Here is a 23848-nt window from a genome sequence, read left to right as displayed (position 1 = left end):
GCTTGGCTTGAATATTTTAAATTTCCTAAGAGCCTTCCCTTGTTTAGATTTTTGGCCTTTGACCTAAACACGGTGCTCTCAGATGTCATGAATGTACACTGGCACTAGTGCTTTCAGTACTGCCAAGTGTATTACTCTCTACACTCAACATCTGTAGCATGTCTGTCTGTCCATGGAGAGGGATCCCTCCTCAGGTAGTCTTCCTGACGTTTCTGCCATTTTTTTCCCCTGATAAAGCTTTTTTGAGGGGAGTTTCTTCTTCTCCAAAGAGAGGGTCCAAGGACAGAGTGTGTCATATGCTGGACAGATTGTAAAGGCCACTGAGGCAAATTTAGGATTTGTGATCTGGGGTATATAAATAAAACTGACCTGGCATCCACAGACAGAGAGTAGCTCTCACCTCATCACTTTCTGCAAGGCTGTCGCAGCTGGCAGACAAATCCTTCATGTTACTGAGAGGATCCTGGAAAACAGAAAGGAGCTTCAATAATAAATAGGTTTGTTTTAACTTGCTGAAGAAGAGTTATCCACAAGATGAGTGTCTTGAAAATGTAAATGAATGTAAATGATGATGTTTATTTGGTCACCTGTGTAGCAATCGAGCGTGGCGCTGGTTTGGGAGACTTTTTGAAGATCCCAGCCAGTCCGCCAGTCTTCTCCTAAAACATATGAAAAAAATCACATATCAAAATTAAATTAATGAACAGCAGAATCAAGAACAAGCTGAGACTGTGACAGCGGGACAACATTTGTACCTTTGATGTGTTTGCTTCCAACAGATTTTCAGTACTGCCAAATAACTTCTTATCGTCGTTTAATTCCTGAATGCACCCAACAGAAAACAAAAATTTCAAAACAGCAAAACAAATGCAAAGTACTGAGATGTCATATAATGTAAAGTTTTCTGTCAAATGGTTATTACTGCACCTCATCTGTTGTAGTCCCCTCTGCTGATTTATGAGTCTTCTTAAAGATGCCACTGAAAATACTTTTCTCCTGAAATAAAACACACACTGTGTAAGTGACAGTAAATCTACATCAGGAGTATCTTAATGTGTCATAGTTATGTGTACGATTTAAAACACAGTACTAACATGTTGACATTTTTTAAGCATAAGCTGAATAAATGTAAAAAATGTAAATAAATGTATAATCGCACATTTAAGTGTATTAAAATAAACATTTATCAATATATCATAGTGCTGATGATCCTGTTTTGATCCAACACAGTACCTTTGTGTTTTCAAACAGACTGTCATTGCTTGCTGAGAGCTCCTTTTGATCGTCTTTGTCCTGAGGAAACAAAGAAGAGAAATGGACAGTTGTATAAATATGTATAATAACAGTCTCAGACAGTGATGCTAACAGTGTAACTAGTCACGCACTTACCTCTGCAGCTGCCTCTTCTCCAGACACTTTGGGTGTTTTCTTGCGAAGTCCACTGAACAGCCCGCCTTTCTCCTGAGAAGTGAAAATGCAAATGAGTGCAAAGTTTCTCCTCTCAGTTGGCTCATGAAGAGTGCAAAACAAAGCTTTAAAGACTCAACAGGTGGGTGTTTATGGTGTTGTCAGGTATCTCCAATTGCACCATGTTTCAAAGAGACGGACAGTTGATTTACATTCTACCTTGCAGCAGTGGTCAAAGAAGTACTGAGATCGTTTACTCAATTAAAAGTTATAATACCACAGTACCAAAATCTTGGTTACAAGTAAAAGTCCTGCACTCAAAATCTTACCTATGTGAAAGTACATGAGCATTAGCATCAAAATCTAGTAAAATTATAGTACAAAATTACTCCAAATGCAAAATGACCCCACTCAGAGTGTTACTATTGTTGATGCATTTACGTAACATTTTAATGTTGTCAAGGCAGAGTTAATTTCAACTACTTAATGCACTGTTATGTAGTTTAATTTATAAGAATGCACATTTTCTAAACTGATCTGATTTACATGTTGACCATGAACAGACCAGAGAACTACAGCTAAATGAGGTAATGTAAAAATTAAAATATTTCCCTCTGAAATGTCGTGGAGTCAAAGTGTAATGTAGCAGAAAAAGGAAATGCGCCAAAGAACAAGTACCTCAAAATTGTACTTGAGTAAATGTACTTGGCTACATTCAACCAGGCAACCATAAAAATGTTAAGTCGTAGTCTCTTGAAACGCACCGTAGATTCTGTGAGTAACTCATGACTTTGCAAACATAATTGTGTCAAAGGAGCATTGTTGTCCTGCGTGAGGCAACACTGTGGAGACATTATATTATTGGGAGGATGCTGCTGTGAGTGTTTGTTTAGGGCGGACACTGACCTCATCAAACTGGTTGTCAGTGCTGGCTGATCTTTTGAGGATGCCGGCCAAGCCTCCCTTTTTCTCCTAAAACACAGATCTTTTGTTATTTCTCTCAAATGAAAACATTCAGAAACAGAGAAAGAAAAACTGAAGAGAATCAAGAGTCGAAAGCTTCATTTGCTCCCAAGATCACAATGAACCAGAATTTGCTCCCACTGTTAGTGAATTTAAAAAAAACAAAGAGTATTAAAGGAGCAGTGTGTAGGATTTAGTGGCAATTAGTGGTGACGACTGCAGATACATCCAGCTGAAACTTATTCACTGTTCATAGTTCAGGAGGTTTTTACCGAGAGCCGAATTATCCGCAGAGGTGTCTTCCTCACCAAAACAAACAGGCCAGGTGATGTAAACCAGTGAAAACACAGAATAAAGCGGTTTCACGTTAAAAAACACTGTTTTGAAAAAAAAATGCAAAAAAGCGAATGGCCCTATCTAGAGCCAGTGTTTGGTTTGTCCATTCTGGGCTACTGTAGAAACATGGTGGTACAACATGGCGATCTCCATGGAAGCAAACAGATTTTTTTTTTTAATCACATGCAAATTGGTCTACAGCTACATACAGGATAGGAAAAACACAAAGAAATCATCTCATATAATCTGATGTTTGCAATCAGTTTTCAGTTTATGTTGACATAATGAGAGCAGCCACAGTGAGACAGAAAGAGAGGGTTAATTTTTAAAGACTGATGTACCTTTGGGGCGGTGGTGTCAGACAGATTCTCGGTGCTACCTGACAACTGTTTCTCACTGTTCACCTCCAGCTCCTGAATTCAAACCAGAAAACAGTGAAAACAAATATTCACTCCATCCTCCATAACACTAGATTTCACAAGTGGTTTAATCAGTCTAATCAAATCACAATACCTTGTCTGCTGCTGCATCCTCTGCTGGTTTCTGCGGCTTCTTAAACATGTTGCTAAAAATGTTTTTCTCCTGAAACATAATTTGGTTGTTACTGAATGTTCCCTCAACAGATATTTTACCCTACAGGCTTCTGTTGCATTACACTGCTCACCTTCTTGGCGTTATTCTCAGACAGGTCGTCATTACTGGCCGACAGCTCTTTCTGAGCCTCTTGTTCCTGAAACAGACAAATTGATGAGAGGTTGAAATTGTGTTTCGGGTTTAGAAACTATCTGCACATTTAGGAAACACTCACTCACCGGTGACTCTGTCTTTTCTCCAGATGCTTTGGGAGTCTTTTTAAGGAGTCCACTGAACAACCCCCCACCTTTCTCCTGATGACACACACGAGAAAAAAATGTTGAAGTAGTTAAAATATAACAAATCAAACTGCTGTTTTGTTGAAAAGCCATTAATTATCTTGGATTTGCACTGACCTGTTTGTTCTCGGATAAGTTCTCAGTGCTGGCTAAGAGATCGCTGTCAGACTCTTCCTGTAAAAAGTGTTCAGAGGTTTTAAAGGCAAATGTTAATGTGGGAATACTAAATAAAGTTGACTTAAATATTTCAGTCTTCACATTGCGATTGCAATATGAGTCCCGACTTTATTGGGAATAGAATTTTTACATTTCATTTTCTCCAAAGAAATATAAAGTGATGATGGTGTGATTTTTGCTGGGGTCTTACATCTAGAATATCATTTTTCGGCAGTTGTATTTCATTAAAAATGTTGAAAAAGGTTGACAAATTACACTTTTACCTCCTCAGGTTGAGCAGCTTCTGCAGGTTTAGGAGCTTTCTTGAATATTCCACTAAATATTCCACCTTTTTCCTAAAACATACACATTCAGACAATGAGTGCTCTCTCTTAACATGTCCTAAAGGTATTTAGGACTATTAGGATTTTTTATATATATATATATATATATATATATAAAAAAAAATCCTCACCTTGTTCTCAGAAAGAGCTTCCCTGCTGCCTGAAAGTTCATCATCTTGTGACTGTGTTTCCTGAGAAAAGATAAACAATCAGAACCTGTTACACATTACAGACATTTTTCTTTTACAGCTAACGCCTTAGTTTACAGGGAAACACCACCACATTTACGAGATGACTGAAAGGGGCCAGAAAAACAGACTTCTTACTTCCTCTTTGGGAGGACCATCAAGAAGTCTGGACGACTTCTTGAATTTTCCACTGAAAGCACCTCCTTTCTCCTGAAACACAAATAACATTTTTTGAACATCCAGGTATCCAGGTACATCAAGGTATTTTTTATTAGTAATAATGATTATTTACATAAACAAAAAAAGCATTAGAACAACATAAAATGAGATTTAAAGAAACAGTAAAAGTTCAGAAATGCATCGAAGTGAAATTACGTTTGTTTCTAAATTTTATTTTTCCATGTACTTAATTTTGATGGAGTTTTGGAAACTAATACCTGTCAATGAATCTTAACAGGATATTGTCTTTAGTCTTTTGTATTGTGGGACAGCTGTTTTAGCCTGTTTATATTGTCTTAACGGTTTTTTTTAATGCTACCTTGAATGGTGTTACCTGTATCACAATTACATACAGGTAGCACATTTCATTACCATATTAGATCTGAGCCATATGTAGGGCTGCAAGTGAAGTTTATATCTTTTTTGTAATGATCAGCTGATTATTTTCTCCATTTATCGATTAATCTTTTTCTCTATAATATCAAAAATAGTGGGAAATGGCTGTCACAACTGCCTGGAGCTCAAGGTGGCATCTTTAAATCTAACAACCAAACTGACCTTTGTGTTGGCAGCCTCAGACAGACTGTCATTGCTGGCAGAAAGATCTTTCTGTGCCGAGAGATTCTCCTGAAACAAGAATTAAAAACTGTGAGCAGCTCTGTAGAAAATGGTACAAAAGGGTTACAAGAAAATTAAAAGTGCTTGAATATTTCCATGTTTGTCATATATGAACTTCTGCTGCTCCTGCATTACAGCATTTCAGCACATTGGCAGACATACCGGGAGCATGCATCATACTGGCTGCGCTCCCTTTGGTCATGCTCACGTGCTGTTTTCTTTACAAAGTGACTCTGTCAACTGATAATTAAACAGCAGGTGGTAGGGCTGCTGTGATTACAGCTGGTAAGTGTTGACAAAGACACTACAGAAATATTTTCTTTGTCTGTATTGTTTATGATAGTGTTGGTACACATGGTATTTTGTTATGTGTCGATTCAGGTCGGCATACGTGGCATGTGCAGTTTTTTTGGTTCATATATTCCAGTTTCCCATACATTGTTACTTTTGCATTTTCAAAACTTTTTCATAATATTTGCCCCAGTTTCCATGATGTTATTTAAGCAGTTTAAAACAAACATACACAGATACAGCCACACATTATTAAACATGCACTTCCCTGGCATTTATAGATGAGCAGTAGCTAGAGCTTGCCAACTTGCAAAATGTCAAGGCAAGGATAGAAAACTAAAGATCAATGCAATTTGACGTACTCGGATTATAGTTCTGACACTTCTGTATGCAGCTATTTCTTGTTAAACAAACGTTTGCTTTATGGGTATGTCTGATAATTGATTTGTGACCTTGCCTGCACCTGAGCGTCTGTGATATGTTAATAAGTTAAGGTTGATTGCATTCATGCCCCCTTCAGGCTTCCCCTGTCCACGTGGATCAATGACCCAACACAGTGGATCTATACATGTATAGATGTCCAGATTGCAATATCTGCTGATTATTTGGTTCTATCACAAGGTATTGGTAGGCTAAATGTTTGTAAAAAAAAAAACAAAAAAACAAACAAACAACCTACATTAAACCAATATTAAAGCTGGATCTCGTGTTATGTGCTGTTTTATCTGCAGAATGAAAATGCAGTGAAAACCACACCCAACAAACCAACACTATGAGCGTCATGTTTTGGGTGCACAATAAAGCATCATCTATATTTAAAACTGCACTTGTGTTTGAGAAGCTGTACCTCTCCAGGTGTTTTGGGAGTCTTTCTGAGGAGTCCACTGAACAAACCACCTTTCTCCTACAGGGAAGCAGACAACAGGGTATTTTGTTTAATTTCAGTATTAGGAACTTTTCTTCCACCTAACGGAGCTGCAGATATTTTATCTCACACTTGCTCTCATGTTGGTGGTGACTACACGGTGACTCATGCAGTTTCAGTGGGTGCGTGGGTAAGATCCGTCCGTTCCAAGATGAAGACTCACCTTTTTCTCCGACAGGCTGTCAGTGCTGGCAGACAGCTCACTGTGCAACAACTCTGCACCCTAAACACAACAAAAATGTTACTCAACCTGTGTGAGCATAACCAATGAAGCCGGTTACTGAAACAAAACCAGGTTAATGCAGATTTACGCATGTAATAATCTGAGCATCATTTACCAACAGCTGGTCAGTAATTTAGTTTTCTCCCATAGCTCTTTATTCAAATTCATAAAATGTTAAACAAGAAACTTGTTTTGTAAGATCCAGTAAACAAATGATGTGCACAATGTTGTTGACGCCATAAACTCACAGTTCATTAGCTCCAAGGCTTTCAAAGTGACAGTTTAGTATTTAAATATTTTACCTCCTCCAGTTGAGGGGCTTCAGAGAGTTTGGGAGACTTCTTGAACATTCCACTGAAAACGCTTCCTTTCTCCTGCTACATGAAGAAAAACAAGAAACTCACTGTCAGTGCCTTTTTTTGATTAAGTTACTGATTTGTTTGTGACAATGCTTTGGCTAAAATTGTTTCATTGAGAATTTGCTCTGAATACTGAGGATAAATATGTAAAGCTACAAAATTCAAAACAAAAGGTTGTATAACTTATTTTTTGTGGGGTCAGAAAAGGGAGAGGGTTGGGTATTTTTAATTTCTGTTAATGGCTGTGGAGAGTTGTTAGTTCCTCTCTTGAGCAACATTTATATTTTTTAACCCTTTTTTGGCAAGATTCACAAAAAAGGAGGACAAAGCAGATGACAAATATCATGTTTCTTTAATAACTAGCAGCTTGTAGAAACTTAAAGTTAGTTTTGAGACAGAGTAGACATAAATCTTTCTAGTAAATAGGGATTTAACATTATATAGAAAAGTATCAACCTTTCTGTTAACTTGGTTAAAAAGAAGCAACTGGAAACACTACGGCATTGGTAAACAAAAAGCACCATTTCTTATGTACCTACTCCTAATGTGCAATTTGCACTGAGTAAAAACTGTTGTTCTATTACAACACATGAGCTTGAAACAGAGGTTTCACTTGGGGGCTGCACTGTTTTTCTCAGTGTAGGGGAGGTTTCAAAACAAATATAAGATTCAGCCCCCAATGTCTACCACAACATTTCTAATACAGTCTCTTACTTTAGTGGTGGTGTTCTCAGAAGAAGTTTCATTACTTTCTGCTGGGTCCGTTTGCAGCAATTGTTTATCCTGGGGGGGGGAAAAAAAAGTCTCAATGGTCTGATTAATGAACAAGGGAAGACTCCTGACAGTGACACTCATAATTAGTTACAAGTTGCATTCTGTTTGGTGTTTGGTTTTCAGGTTCCTTTCAAAAATTCATATTTTACTTTTTTTACTGTCACACAGAAGAACATAGTGCTAGAACGTATTGTGCAGACCGTGGGTTAAAGTTATATATTGATGATAATGTTGCTATAAGTGGAGCAAAGGTTGTTTATGTATTTGTTAACAACTATAACTTCTCCTGTGGACAATCATTGGAAGCTGTATAAATAGATTATGAATGACAATGTCGTAAAACACAGTTGTAACAACACAGAATGTCTTCATAGGAGTTTTGATTACTGACAAATACCCTACATTAATTAACACCTACATATGTCTTATATCTATTAATAATTACATATGTGTTATAAACTATTTAATAAAGTTTTATATACTTCTTCTAAATTCCAAAATAGGTAATAAGTGTTACTGAATAATTAAAGTGAAGAAAAAAATGCAAGTAAATATTTCAATCACAGCCAAGAAATGATTCAGTTCAGGTAAATACTGCATTAAAATGTAGTATTGTGTATTATTATGCTTTGTATAGTCTATGTACAATATTATTTTTGTTTTTTTGTACTGTGTTTTATCTTGTGCACCTCGACATCCGGGAACTGTGACTGATCCATCAAAGTTAACTGAACAAATACTTTCAAAAACTTTTTTGAAATCCCAAAACACAGAGACAAAATACTGCACGTCACCCTTTCAAGGCATTTTGCACTGACTTTCTCAGACAAAGCTCACATTGGGTGACAAACTGGCAACCAAATCTGGTGACTTTAACTTTTGTCATGAACGTGTTCATTACTTGGCCGCCATTTCCTTTACTTTGTGTGCTCTGAAATCCTTTTACGCACTCACCAACATTTTTACACACTGAATTTTTATATAGTTAAACTCACTTTCTCCTGATACAGCAGGTTAAAATTAGGGAAGTCTGACATTCTGTAGGCCGACACACATTTTCAGTGATGAATAATGCATCTAGAATCTGTGCAGAAACATGTTGGTGGCATTACCTGTCCAGGTGTTCCCTCTCCAGGAATCTTGGGAGTCTTTCGGAGGATCCCGCTGAAAAATCCTCCTTTTTCCTGTTGACAATATACACTGTGATGACTGTTACATAATGCTAATACTGCAAGTTAAATCCAGTCACGTCACAAAAAACTTCTGAACTCACCTTTGAGTTCTCAGACAGATTGTCATTACTGCCTGACAGACCATCATGTAGAGACTGTTGGTCCTAAAACACAAAATAAACTGGTTCAATATGATTATCAGGTCACTGGATTTAACTAATCATATGGCCTTTTTGGCTTTGTTATATTAGTTTCATAATAAATCTGTGAACGTCTATAATCACACACAAATGTTTTAGCAGGTTTTTCAACTTTGTCACCTCGTCAGTTTGTGCAGCTTCTGTTGGTTTTGGAGTCTTCTTGAATATCCCGCTGAATATTCCTGCTTTTTCCTGGAACAGGCACAAGAATTTTACACACACGCTCAGTTGTGGCAGATTTATTTGTGTCAACAAGGTCAGTTCAATGAGGTGTCGTTTGGCAGATCTACTAGTCTGTATGTACACTGTAATTAAAGATAACTTTATCACTGTACTCATACTGTGACACAAAGCTTCTCACCTTGTTTTCAGACAGACTGTCGCTGCTGGCAGACAGCTCACTATGAACACTCACATTGTCCTGAAACATCAAAATGATGTCATAGAAAAGTGGGCAAATAAAAATGTGAACTTTTAACTTTTAGAGTTGTATTTTAAAGATCTAGTGTGTGGGTTTAAGTGGCATCTAGCAGTGAGGTTGTAGATTGGTAACCAACTGAAACTTCTCCCTTGTCCCAAACAAGTACAAGAACTATGGTGGCCGACGCAAAAACACGAATCACCCTGTCTAGAGCCAGTGTTTGGTTTGTCTGCTCTGGGCTACTGTAGCAACATGACGGACTATGTGGACTAGGACCCGCTTTGTTTGGAGATATAAATGGCTTTTTCTTATTTTCAGGTGATTGTAAATTAATGAAAACATAGTTATAAATATTATATACCCTTTCTGCCAATAGTTGCACCTAAATCCACACACTGGACCTTATTTTCAGAAGTAGGAAGCCATTTTTGTCACTAACCTGCGCAGGTGTCTCATCTGTTGTTTTATTGGATTTTTTAAGGATGCCAGAGAAGAAGCCTCCCTTTTCCTGTAAAAACATAACAGTTTGTGATAATGCAAACATAGATACACAAAACAGAACAGACACCCACCTAGCCCTAAGGATGCTGCTGCACAACACAACAAATAACATCCCACAAATGAATGTATTTGTTTCCAAGTCCTCCTAAACCTGTCTGCATCTTTTGAATGAATCATATATCTTTTTTCCAGTGGAATGAGGGCAGCAATTTCTGCCACACACACTCTGACAGATCAGGATGAAAGCTTTTTTACCCCTGACTTTGATGTGTGAACACAGAGATCTCTTCAGATATTTTAGGCATATCTTTCAATAGGGTTTGGACACAAAAGGTTTCTGGTAACACAGGACACTGTTGTTGACTCTGTAGTTTTACTGGGGATTCATAATAAAGCGAGTAAAGGAAGTTTTTATTTACTGATTAATTGATTTTTCTCCACCTATAGTGGAATCAGAAAGCTCACAGCGACACTGGGGGCCTTGATCAAACCATACAGATACCCTTGTATGACTTTAAAAGCTGTCTACCGCTTCACTAGCATAGCAGAAGAAAAAAAACTATGTGGATTGGTCGTTTCACTGAAGCACACCCTGTAAATCCACAAAACACAATACCAACCTTATCTCCTGCTTCTTCTGCATCTTCAGTATCACTGTCTGATTTGCTGAGCTGGCGATGAAATGGCAAGACAGTGAGCAACAGGCAACAAAAGACTGAAAGCGAAAGTTTATGGTCAGAAAATGAGCAGGAGAGTTTATGTTACCGTTACAGAAGGAAGTGAAGACTTCTCTTTGTTGGGAGTTTTCCTGAACATTCCAGCAATCAGACCTCCGATGTCCTGAACCAAAGGTTGAGAAAAAATGATGTGTTTATCCATCTAATGACAAACTGCCTTCAAGTGTTCTCTTCAATAAAGACAGGGAGTATCTAATACTGTCTTTCCCTGTTTGCCTGTGGACATTTGAAGTGTAAATAATGAAGCAAAAAGTAAATAATACTGTTACTGTGTGGCTTCCCCTGAGTCAACAACACATTTCACACAGTTTTCACAGTTATTGTGCATTAAAAGTTAGTGCACATGGTGGTTTCCTTTTAGATCATTCAATCTGATTTTAAAAAGAATACATGCACTTTGTTGTTCCCTGTCACTTAAATAGCACAACTATGTATGATTTTGTTTGTCTGCAGAGGGCAGAAGCAGAACTGGTTTGTTAACATGAGCAGAGGCAGCCTGTTGTTGGTCTCTCACCTGTTTGGGTTCTGCAGTCTTTTCCTGATTGTTTTTTTCTGCGGATTGTTCCTCGACAGAGTTGACTTCCTCGGCACCAGGGTCTATACTCTGCTCTCTGCTGACCTTAAAGAGAGAACACTACAATTTAATATATGCGCTTGAAGTTTAAAAAGATTTTCCTGATCCTTTTACACAATTTACAACTCAAACTGTCTCCAGGATTAAAAATCCTTCTGTAACACTCACATCTATATTTACAACTGCTTAATGAATGCAGTAAGTTAAATTTACAAAGGTGTGGAATTCCAGGTGGATGCTTTAAAGGTTTTTTTAAAAAAAAAATCCAGTTAACTTTGCTGGTAACTGAATTCTGAATTCTTCAAAATGAATAAATTCTACTAAATGACATGCAAGACAGGTGATTGACCTAGTTTGGGTTAACCAAATACAGCAGAAGCATGGATGGATACACTGACAATGATATCATCTTCCATCTTCCAAAAGTTTTTCGAAGCAGACTAAAGCACCCCTGAGCCACCAACACAACCGACAGTCAGATAATCTTGTTGGGACGTTGATCTTTCCCTAGTAGAATGCCATAAAATAAACACTAAAAATAAAACAATCAAAAAAGAGGAGTTAAAAGTGACACTGACAGACATAAAATTGTTTAAAAATTAAACTTCATTTAATCTTCAACACAACAACTTGTTCTGAAAGCACAGCTAAGCCCAACTAAAGCTGATGCTGACAGTTAATGTGACAATCAGTAAAAATCATTTACAAGGATTCATCCTGTCTGAGGATTTGTTTTTGACTACAGACAACACCTTTAAATATCTCTAAAATGAAAGCAATAATAAAAAAAATCATAAATGCAGCCACCACCAGCAGCAGAAGACAAGCAACAATACTTTCATCATGTATGAAGTCACCAGGAAACGCTGGGAAATAAAATTCTGCAGCCACCACCAGCAGAGAACACCAAACCAGATGGTGCTTCATACCTTTGGTGACAACTTGAATTGCCACCCTTTCATTACTCCCTGCAGACCACCCTGTCAATCACAGTCATATGTCACAAACCAGCTGATGACATCAACAATGGGACACACACATGAACACACACACAAACACACACACCGGTTTGCTGCCAGGAGCCTGTTTGGGCGGGACATCTTCAGTTTTTTCCTCTAGGTCATGGGTCACGTAACTCTGAGGAGGAGACAAACATCACAGAAACACTCAACAACTGCTGATTAAAGGACCATTCTGCTTTATATATCTGACTAACAGCCTCTAAAACATTGTCATATTTATCCCATTGCCTTTTTTCCTCTATTTGTTAATTATGACTCTCTTTCATTGAACAACTTCCTGAACAGCATCAGTCAGTTGTAACCAGCAGCTTATACATGCTGATACACACCTACTATACGTCTGAATACACATTTATGTTTCATGCTTGTACACACCCACACACACCTGCCTGCTACTTGAAACCTGTTTAGCCAGAGCACTGTAGTGTCTGAAACCTTTACACACACATTTGTAAATACTTCTTATACATACAGTATAAGCCAATAGGGATTTGCGTCATTTGTGGAGTTGAGGAATTGTGTCAGGATTTGACACAGCTGTCAACCCTCCAGTCAGTGTATGATTTAATATAAATATATATTTGAGTACTTGTAAAGTGACAAAGTGACCAATTTTACAAAAGCCAAATAAAAAAAATGTTTAAAAAAAAAAACATGAACTCACTCTGCATGCAGGCTTTTACCGCCTTGATTCCCATCTGGCGTGTCTGAAAAAGTTTTAGCATAAAACACACCAAGGCTCATAGTATTTGCCTTGTAATATTTCAACCATGCCGGGAAATCTTGGTTCAACAGCTAATTTTTGTTTAATCTGCACTCCCTTGTGTCGTCCAGGGTACAGTTATAGCTAGCTAACAGACAGTAGATCAGCTGTTAGCGTCACAGTCAGAAACAAAATGTGAGTCTTTCGCTAATCTGATCTGTATGATGGTAATGTAAGAGGCACTCTGTGATTTTTTTTTTTAAAAATGGTACCAATAATCTTCGCATTTTACAATTCAATGTCAGAATAAAAGATTTTTTAAAATCCCTCGTTCCACATCCTAGCATTTTTAAGGCTTTTGAAAGACTGATTTAAGACATTTTAATACCAGTTAGGACCTTAATTTTTTGATTAATGAATTCAATGCCTTTCAAGACATTTTAAGGATCTGCAGGAACTCTGGGGAAGAGACCACAGCAACAGAGTAGTGGCTAGGACTTTGGTGGAAGCTATGATGGAAAATCCTAAGAAGCATCCATGAAAAGTTTCCGGAGTAGATGTTCCAGATAAAAAATGAACATTCAGAGGAAGGATTTCAGTCAAGTGATCAATGGTGAGCACAAACACAAATTACCACTAGTGTAGCTTTTCCTTACTGGAGAGTGCTGAAAGTCGAGAAGGGATCGGCGAAGGAGATGCCACAAGCTCACCTGCAGGCTTACGTCATAACCACGCATCGACAGTGTTTTTGTAATTACACTCACTGCAAGAGGGGGAGTAAAAAGTTTTGCACTCCATCTTTAAACTCCAGATAATGGGTTAGTTAACACGACTCCAAAAACTTTTAAAAATTGTGAAGTTTTGAACGGAGCTTCTTGTTTTTAACTGGTGAGTGTGGTGCATATCTTACAGTGAACAAAGGCGTTTTCTCTTTTTGGCTTCGTCGAAACATTCCAGTCAAGGCTGGCTGATTGCTCTACAACAAAGTATATGAAAATAAAGAGGAAGACATTTTATACACTGTTTAGAAATCAGGTCAGAGCTGTGAGTTAAAAGCATCAGCTGAAATACCTGTGTGAAGTCTGCTTCATCTTTGGCAACTTCTGATTGTCTCTGATCAGGAAGAGGAAGGACAATGACTCTGAAATTTATAAAAACAACCAAGAAGGAACATGATATTTCATTGTTTGTGTGTGTGTGTATATACCTGTGTGTCCTCAGCCTGTTCCCTCCTACGTTGGCTGTATCTGGTTGCGGCACGCAGTTCCTGCACCAAGACACAAAATGCCCATAAGGGAACAATAACAAAAGATATTTGGAACAGGAAAGAAACATGAAACCCTGCTTTAACTGTAAAGTGTTTTCAGACTAAACTGCAGACCTCAGAGGTTGATGATTAACTATAATATCAATTAGAAATCTTTGCTGATGTGAAACAATAACACATGTTCACACTTATCAGCTGAACTGAGTTTGGGCTACTCTGATGAGTGTTATATATTGGAGTATTTGGCTGTACTGCACCTTTTCTGTGGGTCTGGGAGGAACCACAGGAGTTTGTATTAAGCCTCCATTAGCCTAAAAAACATAGAAAAGGGTAATAACAAATGTTATCAATTGGTGGTATCTATGGTATCAAATTTTGCATTATTGTCCTACTTGGAGAGTAATGCAAAAAAGTGCGAAGGTAACAGAAAACAGAATATTGGTTAAAATCAATTTCATCATAACCATAAGAGTGTTGTTCAGTATAAAGATATATGTACACATCACATGTAAACCCACATATTAAATAATCATACTGATGTTTAATACACTAACCTACTGAACACCCAAGGGGACATGAAGGAGAAAAAATAGATGGTAGGAAAAAAAGACAAATGATATCTTGATGGTTCAGAGCGTCACGACATGAACATACATCACCACAAATCTACACCCAAAGACAGATGGAGTATGATAGCAGTAGTTCTAATGTATCTCACCTCGTACATGGTCACATAGTTTGTTACACAACAGCTAAAAAAAAAGATGGAAAAGAGGCTGTGATGAGCCCTGGTAACCAGACTTCTCCTTCATAAAAAAGAGGAAAACCGAGGTATAACTGACCAGTCTGATGGTTATACTGTAGCAGCCTGGTATCATTTTAAAGCAATTTAATGAAGGTGGACTGTAAATGATGATGCATAACAGCACTGTGCTCTGGCACTGCTCTGCTTTTCAGAGGCTGCAGATTTATTAACATATCAGTCCTGCTGCCTTCAAATTCTTCAGGGGCTTCATAAACTGAAGGAGAAACTTCTGTAAGCAGATACTTAATCACCCACACAGATCAGTGCAGACTGATTTACTTACTTTAACCACATTAAACATTATTTTCTGTGCTGATTTTGGTTGGATAGTGCTTAACTGAAATAAATTATTTATATTCTCAGCATAAATCCCTTGTTGCAGCATGTTTGCAGCACGTTTAACACAGGTGCCTGATAAACTAGCCCACTGTATCAGCATTCTATATGACGCTCACCAAAACAAAGAGATTTTATGAGTCAAATAATTCATTCAAATATGGTGATTAAAACTGGGGACCAGTGTTTGAGGGTATGGGTGCCCTGGCTAGCGCACGGCTGTTACACACAATCATTCACTCTTCTCCTTTATTAAATCACCTGAAAACAACACCAGATTGCTACAGTATAACCATAAAAACCTGTACACATCAGGCTAGTCAGTTATAACTTGATATTCTACTTTTTTATGAAGTGTCTCATATTTCATCCCTGACACATGTTGCAGTGCGAACACTGTTCTGTAACAAAACTATGTGACAATATATGTTAGAATTATTGTTATCAGACTCCATCTCCCTTGCGTGCAGATTATGGTGATGTATGTTCATGTTGTGACGCTCTGAAACATCAAGATATTTCCTGAGGTAAAGCTTTCCCTTTGCAGAGCTTATTATCTTGTGTAATGGTGGCACAGCTGTTTCAGAGCTATGAGACCAGTGATGTGACTGACAGAGAGTGTATTTCATGACCACCACAACCACTGATCTATACAATATTCACCTTCACCCAGCTCTTTGTGTGTTGAGATGCTGCAGAAAGTGTGCATGGAGACTTATGGCATAAAGTTTCTAAAAACTATATAACTAACTATATAAAAATATAGTTAATACCTCATTGTTTGTTGCTGCTGCTCTTTTCATCCAGTATTGTGTCTGAATCAGTTCCTGCACAAAAAACACAAATCTGTTTAAAACTAAAACTGTCTCACAGATGTGTGCCTCTGTGAAGCAGTCAAGTTGCAGTTTCAGTTTACATCCATGTCTGTCCAGAAGCTACTTTTTTTTAAAAAAAAAAAAAAAAAACATGGATGCTTCACACACATCCTTAACCCAGCAGCACAGACCTATACAAGCCAAACTTAAAATGGGGACCCAAGATTAGTGTCACCAATTCAGTATCTGACCAAATGTCTCCCCTTCTGTTCCTGAGATATGACGTTGAATAATGGCCAGAAAAGTGTTTTTGCAGAACATTATGATGTCACAGTGACCTTGACCTTTGACCCCTAAATCTAATCAGTTCATCCTTGAGTCCAAGTGGACATTTCTCCCAAATTTTAAGAAATTCCATCAAGGTGCTTTTGAGATATCGGATTCACAAGTATCGGACAGACAACCTGAAAACATAATGCCTCCTGCAACGCCTGTGACAGACACAGAGGCATAAAAAGTGGGCCATTCCCCTCATTTCTTCTTCAATTTATTTTGTGACTTTTGTAAAAGATATTTCAAAGTTGTATGATAAAACACTGTTAATACATATTAAAAATTCAGATATTTTCTATTTCTTTCAAATAGTTTATGAGGCTTATATCAGTTCTGGTACTGTTAATAATCAATATTTAATATCTTGAAAAGTAACGATTTTGCGTTATCAAAATGATATGATGGATGGATTAACCCACAGTTTTCCTCCTCGCAGAGTAGAAAAATCCATAAAAAATCCTCTAGAATCCAGACTACGTGAATTCACTTAAATGTTACCAGATGATCAGGAATGTTTGCCCACCACATGTGCTCAGTAGATGGAAAACTCTGGGATACACAAAACAATTACATTATAACTGGCCTAAAGAGAAACATCACCGGTTTGTAGTGTCTTCCGGGAATTATATACTGTAGCAATGTCTCTATCAAGGTTTTTGCCCTTTATCTTGATCTGAGTCATTTAATATTGTGTATCAGCTGATACAAGGCCTGATCTGATACTTCTATTGTCCTGGATAATACAGCTGCACACTGCACACTTCAAGTGCATTAAAGTTAAAAGACAGCCGAATAGCTCTGCAATGCATAAAGAAAAAATAAAACTGCCTTTATCACAGCTGTTCTGTAATATATGGGGTTTTTATTTGGTTTGTTAGTATAGTATAAAATAACAAAACTCTCCTTTCTTTCTCTATCCCTGTCAGAGAGTGTTCTCCAGTGTGTAGCCTCTAACTGTGTGAGTTAACTGAATGAAGTGTATTCCACTGAGTGTTTACTTTCATTGTTTGTACATATTTTGTGTGGATTACATGAACAAATTACTCGTATAAACTGTTTGTTTGTGGGGCTTTTTTCTTGCACTTGAAGTGGCATCCTGTGTGTTGAGTGTTTAAGGTGACACACTATGCACATTAGATGACAAACAAGTAAAACGCAAGCTACTCTCTCACACTGAGCTGAAAAGAAATGAGTGCGCATACATTTGGTAATTTTAAATATCTAAGTAAACGGTCTCATGCTGTGTGTAAGAGCAGGGGCTTACACAAACACACACACACACACACACAGTAGAAATACAGACAGCGGAGAGTTGAAGAGTTGATGACAGCCGCACTCTGCCTCACTGTATTAAAGCTTTGTGAGTAAAAATATTTGTGTGAAAGCTGACATGAGGATCGGATTGGGCTTTAGTCTATATAGCTAAATACATCCGATCCTGATCAGTGAAGAAATGCCTTGGTCAGCCCCAATCTTGGAGATCAGACTGGGACATCCCTAGTATTATAGTTTGATGTTCTGTAAGCATAACCAAAGCCATAAAGATTGTTCACGCTGGACTTACGGAGTCTTTAGGTCGCTGAGGCACCACAGGAGATGGTTTCTCCGGTCTCTCTGGGTCATTCTTTTTAATCTGTGAAGACAGTTTTTACTGAAGCCATCCTGAAGACACATTTACAAAACCTACTGATGTCACCGCACATACACTTCAGCATACATACGATTAACACAGTCACAAAGCTAGTTATTATCACAGTACCTCAACAGGATTTGGAGGCCGTTTAGGCTGTAAGCAGAGAAGAAAACATGAGTGTGTATTGAATAATATGATACAGTAGGTGAGATTTTCATAGTGGTATGGTGAGTTTGAGATTATTTATACATTCAGACTGCATCACTTTAGTGTTTTATGTTAGATGTGAATGTTCTCACCGGCTTTGGTTTCTTTTTGACCTCTGGCTTCATCATACACGCCTCCATCCTGTCTGTAAGAGTGACAAAAAGAGAGCTAACATGTAAACAGGACCAGTCACAGGTTTGGGTTGTTCTGTGATAAAAGCATTTCCACTTTGAAAGCCAAATGGACCAGATGGAAGTAAGAGACAGTCACTCTCACCAACTTCTTCCACTTCACAGCATATCTTGTGACATGCTGTAACAGGAAAGGCACAGGTATTATTAATAACATAAATAATACCTGCATTCCACTTAGGCCAGGTTATGTGTACCTATTCCTCACTACAAACTGACATTAAATGTACTATTTATTGCTTCAGTTTTTCATTAGGTATTATAAGTTTCACATCAACTTCTGACTTTTCTGAAAGCTCTGATATGTCTGACTTGGAGCCTGATAATACTGAAGTTGCTGAAAACCAAACAAATATGGACACCTCACATTAACCAGAGTGTGTCATCCAGCTCAGTTAAACAGTTAAAGATTTAATGGATATGGTACTATTTTGTCAGCAGTATTTTAACCTTCACAGTACCAATTCTTTCATCATACAACTGTATTTTCAAGTTTTCAACAAGGTAATCTTTTCCATCCAATATGTTGTGAATGCTGTATTTTTTCCACAAAGATTCAAAGCTTATTTTTCATTTTCCAAGATCTTCCTAAAGCGCTGGGACCACCATCCACAATTTCTTGTGATGTTTTGCAGCTGTGAGCAGCTCCTCTATGTCCTTAGGGTATTGCAATGTGGGATATACAGTGCCTTGCAAAAGTATTCACCCCTCTTGGCATTTGTCCTATTGTGTTGCATTACAATCTGTAATTTAAATGGATTTCTTATTTGGATTATTTTGGGTAATGGACCTATGCAAAATAGTCAAAACTGGTGAACTTAAATAACAAAAAATCTAAATGTTATAAAAATAAAAAACTGAAAAGTTGTGTGTACATACATATTCACCCACTTTGCTATAAAGCCCCTTAATGGTCTCTAGTGCTACCAATTACCTTCAAAAGCCTTGTAATTAGTGAAATAAAATCCAGCTGTGTGCAATCTTAGTGAGTCACATGATCTCGATATATATACACCTCTTTTTAAAGGCCCTAAATTCTGCAACACTACTAAACAACTGCTACCACAAAGCAAGTAGCACCATGAAGACCGAGGACATCTCCAAACAGTTCAGCAATAAACTGAAACTGAAGTACAGATCAAGGCTGGGGGTCTAAAAAATATCAGAAACTTCACCACTAAATCCATTATTACAGAATTATTTTTTAGGAATTCTAAAACAAGTTTTTTTCTTCGTTTCCCATCACCAACTTTGACTATTTTGTGTAGGCCCATTACCTTAAATCCAAACGAAAAAACAGGTTGTAATGCAAAGGAGGTGAACACGTTTGTGAGGCACAGTAACTCAAGACAGTCCAAAACCTGCGCAGAATTAGTTTGGAGTAAAAAATTGGGACAAAGCTCTGATATTGTACATTCTGACTAACTGAGGCACCTAAATGCAACGAGTCATCATTAATGTTATTAGTAACACCTGTGATTCCCCTACTGTGACAAAGCAAAATGGTTCCTGTTTGTACTGAGAAGCTTCTATGTTTAAACATGTAAATATGCGGTCAGTTGCTGGAAAAAGGATAACACTGGCATTATGTTAGCTTTAATTATTATCAAACAAATTGTCTGAATAAACAAAACTAACAAGCAACAGACAAAACTCCATTGTGAGTCAAAACCCATTTAAAACTGATCAAATTTGCAGACTGTTGCACTGGGTGAACTGCATTTGTGTTAAACTGTTCTTGGCAAACAAAGTTCAATTTACACTTGAAACTCCAGGACTGTGTTATCTAAGTAGCTGTGTTGGACAGACGTCATTGAGCATGCTCAGGTTCACAGTGTTATGTTAACACTGCTAAGAGGAAGAAACTACACTGACTGCATTCATCATAATGAAGAAATGTGTCAGCCCAGTATTTGTTGTTCGAAGTTTTTGGACTACAATGAAGCTCAATGGCACGGGGGTATAAGCTTCTTAATTATCAAGCATTGGCTACACGGGCAATACTTTTTAGCAGGATCAACAAATTTTTGGTTTCTGTCTTACATATATTTATATATACATATACTTCATCACTGGTTGAAAGAAGTATTCAGATTATTTGGCAGAAGAAACACCACTAGAGCTGAGACTAATAAATAAATAATCAATCAGCAAAACTCTAACCCCCAACAAGGTCAATTATCATTTAAGCTTCCCCTAAACTAAGTAATGCTATTGCTGATGAGGTGTCTCATACTTCAGAATTGGAAACTACAGAATCCCCCTTTGTTTATTCAGTGCATGAGAGATCTGATGAGGTTCTTTTATCTGGAGAAAACTAGATACACAAGAAAGAATGATTGAGGAAAGTTTGTCAAAATTTGGGAGCCTATCTGGTCTCATTTCATTTCTTTGAGACAACGAATTCTCCTCTCTTACCTGAGACTGTATTGTCTATGCAGTTTCTTAAATGTGAGCCTTGAGTTAACCTTTTGGTCGTTTTATCTTTATCATGTATCCCATTCTTATTCTGCTTATTGTACTTGCAAGTGCTCTCGCACCTCATGTCACTGCTAGATATTTATATCGATCTTTGCTGATCTCTTGCTCTGAAGTACTACAGAATTAGAAGCGTAATTTACCTGGCAGATACTAAATAAGAATCCATCATATGTAAAAGCATATCATGCTTTGCTTGAAAAACATTTATCTTCACTAAATAATACCAGCAATATGCAATACAGTGAAAGGTAATGGAGTAATGACGCACAAAATGGGAATTCTCAAGTACAAGTACAGTAAAACTGTTGCAGTACATAATTTGAGTATATTGACCAATTTATTTAAGCTAACATAGCTGTCATTATTTTACAGCTGATGAGGAAAAAATGTCATTGGAGAAGTGCTGCATTATAGAAGTACTCCATTATCAGGAGCCTAATGTACCTAGAAGCTCAGCACTGAATAGCAATCCATCATATCAGTAAGCACATCATGTTTTCTTACTAAATATTTACCTGCAGTGTAAATATAAGCAGTAGGATGAGGTACAATGAAAAGTAAGTACTTAAAAGTTGCAGAGGGACAACACTTGAGTAGAGTTTAGGTACTTGCTTTTTTTTTTACAGCTAGCACAGCCTAAAACAATATTACAATTGTCTTTGGAGCAGAAGAAGTAAAATAATCACTATAAGAACTAACACATGAGGAAATACATGTTACAGTGGTCACTTTCTGTATGAACCCTTTAGAGAAGTAACGTTACCAACATCACAACACACGTTTCCTAAAACTGCAGCCTGGCTGTGCGGAACTCTTTGAGTTACTGTATATTAGCTTACATGCCGAAAACTTTTAGCTAACGTTAGCTAACAACTGTGCAAACTGTCGCTACTCGTCATTTAAACGGACGGTAAATTATAAGTTTAAAACGTTTTAAACCAGTTAGACTAAATCACGTTAATGTCAGAGTGAGCGGTTTCACCTACCGAGTGTCTGAAGACAGTTCAGAGATAACTCACATACAGTTTTTAACTAATTTCATCAGAGCTGAGCGCAGTGACGGCTCCTTCACTGTCACAACATTCCCAGGAGTTTTTAAAACTTCACCACACCCGCACAACATCTGCACGCATGAGGCGTTCAAGAGCTCCCCAAACAGCTCCGAAATCTCAACTACTCAGTCACATCCGACTCAAGCACGTTTTTTGTTGCAGCTCTACACTTTAAGTAGTGCTGGGTTTCTTTACATGACAATAATTTATATTAATAAATAGCTCTATATTTATATTGTTCAATCATTTACCACGTTTCTCACATATTTCTACAAAAATATTAAAGTGCTACTTTCTTACTGAAAATGGGTAAAGCCCGGTTTTGTCATCAAGGAAAAATAAACGGGTTTTATTATGATAATTACTTTCATACGTATTTAATTTTTAATGATACACCTTCCCTAGCATATTCATTCGTGCAGTATAATTTTTATTTGACATCTCCCTTTTATTCTAGATTTTTATTTAAAACAAAAAATCTTATTTCTTTTATCTAACTATGCAGGACTGTTTTTTTATTTCATTATTATACATTTCTATATATACATACCGAGCATATTTGGCACTCTGTCCAATTTTACCTAATTTAAATGTTATATTTTAGATTCTAATTCTGCTTAGACTAAGTTCTCCCATGCAGATTTTGTTATGAAAACATAAAATGGTTCACAGTTGTTGTTTTTTAACCAGTAATATTTGAGAAGTTGGGCCTACTTTGTGAAATGAAAATATAAGAATAAATTAAAAGAGTTTAATTGTCATCAATGCTAAATAGAAAAAAAGTATCATACTAGTTTCAGTAACAAAAAAAAATTAATAAAAAACAAACAAATTATGGGTATCATATTGGCTCTGATATTAATCATTTTTGAATAACCAGTCCTCGCATCAGCATCCTGTTTCATCCAGAATATGTCAAACTACACCAGCAAAACACAATAAAATGAAAAGATATGAATAATGTTAAATATAAGCACGCAGTAACCCATTATTTATTTACCTACATACAACGCAAAACAATAACATGCACGTCAGCATTACTTGCTGATGTAGCTTCCTTCTCCTCCACCTTTACATTTCATCTACTCATACACTTAACCGGTCCATCCCCTGCCACCATGTCTCTCAACAGTATCTACATTAGGTAATCCTAATATTTCCGACACCACCCAAAGGCAACACCACTTTCAAGTCGAACAAAGCATCTTAAACAAACCTTAACACGCCCTGAGAGCTTCTGTGCCACTAGTCTTCTCACTGAAACCAGCTGTTGCACAGTAAGGCAACTCCCTGCCACATAAAAGATCTCAGTCACAAAATCTCCATCTGCTGATGTTTCCAAAGATGAGGGGCTGCATCAAAAGTCCAACAGCTCACCAGATTTATTTTGCAGTCGAAGAGTGTGGTGGATCTGAAACGATTGTCTGCCTTCTGTCTTTGTGATGGCTGTCGACTCACCTGGGGAGTTGGGCGTGGCCAGTTTAAGGTCTACCTGTGGCTGTGGGAGTGAAAGAAACGCCTTTCCCAGCCGGCGTGACTCTGACTCATGAGTTTCATAGCCGTCAACAACATGTAAGGGAAAACCAAAACGGGATGGGAGCTGTTCCAAAAATAGAAAACAGTTAATCATTTTGGCAGGAGCACCAACACTAAAAATATTTCCAATCTCATTGTTATGATTTCAAAATGTTTTATTTTATTTTTTCACAATTAATTAAGTTAA

At 37.4% G+C, this 23848-nt stretch overlaps 1 protein-coding gene across 1 annotated transcript in view; it reads right to left on the bottom strand.

Moving 5' to 3' along the window:
* Positions 1–18684, bottom strand: part of LOC125901984 (uncharacterized) — a 28187-nt gene extending 9503 nt beyond the window's left edge. Inside the window, exons 1-40 of the mRNA XM_049598051.1 lie at positions 18678–18684; positions 18494–18546; positions 18321–18347; positions 18126–18194; positions 16187–16240; positions 14530–14583; positions 14213–14272; positions 14077–14118; positions 13916–13981; positions 12346–12417; positions 12210–12260; positions 11221–11325; positions 10735–10809; positions 10590–10640; positions 9908–9976; positions 9409–9468; positions 9168–9239; positions 8949–9011; positions 8788–8859; positions 7616–7684; positions 6845–6919; positions 6483–6542; positions 6242–6298; positions 5044–5112; positions 4405–4476; positions 4210–4269; positions 4019–4090; positions 3696–3752; positions 3519–3593; positions 3371–3436; positions 3220–3288; positions 3048–3119; positions 2643–2669; positions 2314–2379; positions 1390–1461; positions 1234–1293; positions 928–996; positions 756–821; positions 588–659; positions 401–463 (exon numbers count right to left, since the gene is read on the bottom strand). Of these exons, the coding sequence (XP_049454008.1) occupies positions 401–463; positions 588–659; positions 756–821; positions 928–996; positions 1234–1293; positions 1390–1461; positions 2314–2379; positions 2643–2669; positions 3048–3119; positions 3220–3288; positions 3371–3436; positions 3519–3593; positions 3696–3752; positions 4019–4090; positions 4210–4269; positions 4405–4476; positions 5044–5112; positions 6242–6298; positions 6483–6542; positions 6845–6919; positions 7616–7684; positions 8788–8859; positions 8949–9011; positions 9168–9239; positions 9409–9468; positions 9908–9976; positions 10590–10640; positions 10735–10809; positions 11221–11325; positions 12210–12260; positions 12346–12417; positions 13916–13981; positions 14077–14118; positions 14213–14272; positions 14530–14583; positions 16187–16240; positions 18126–18194; positions 18321–18347; positions 18494–18541 (2478 nt within the window). The 5' untranslated portion in view covers positions 18542–18546; positions 18678–18684. The remainder of the gene's footprint in view (positions 1–400; positions 464–587; positions 660–755; positions 822–927; positions 997–1233; positions 1294–1389; positions 1462–2313; positions 2380–2642; positions 2670–3047; positions 3120–3219; positions 3289–3370; positions 3437–3518; positions 3594–3695; positions 3753–4018; positions 4091–4209; positions 4270–4404; positions 4477–5043; positions 5113–6241; positions 6299–6482; positions 6543–6844; positions 6920–7615; positions 7685–8787; positions 8860–8948; positions 9012–9167; positions 9240–9408; positions 9469–9907; positions 9977–10589; positions 10641–10734; positions 10810–11220; positions 11326–12209; positions 12261–12345; positions 12418–13915; positions 13982–14076; positions 14119–14212; positions 14273–14529; positions 14584–16186; positions 16241–18125; positions 18195–18320; positions 18348–18493; positions 18547–18677) is intronic.
* Between the last annotated feature and the right edge of the window lie 5164 nt (positions 18685–23848).

This window comes from Epinephelus fuscoguttatus, linkage group LG15 (assembly GCF_011397635.1).
Source record: "Epinephelus fuscoguttatus linkage group LG15, E.fuscoguttatus.final_Chr_v1".
Lineage (NCBI taxonomy): Eukaryota > Metazoa > Chordata > Actinopteri > Perciformes > Serranidae > Epinephelus > Epinephelus fuscoguttatus.
This window is presented reverse-complemented; position numbering and strand designations above follow the sequence as displayed.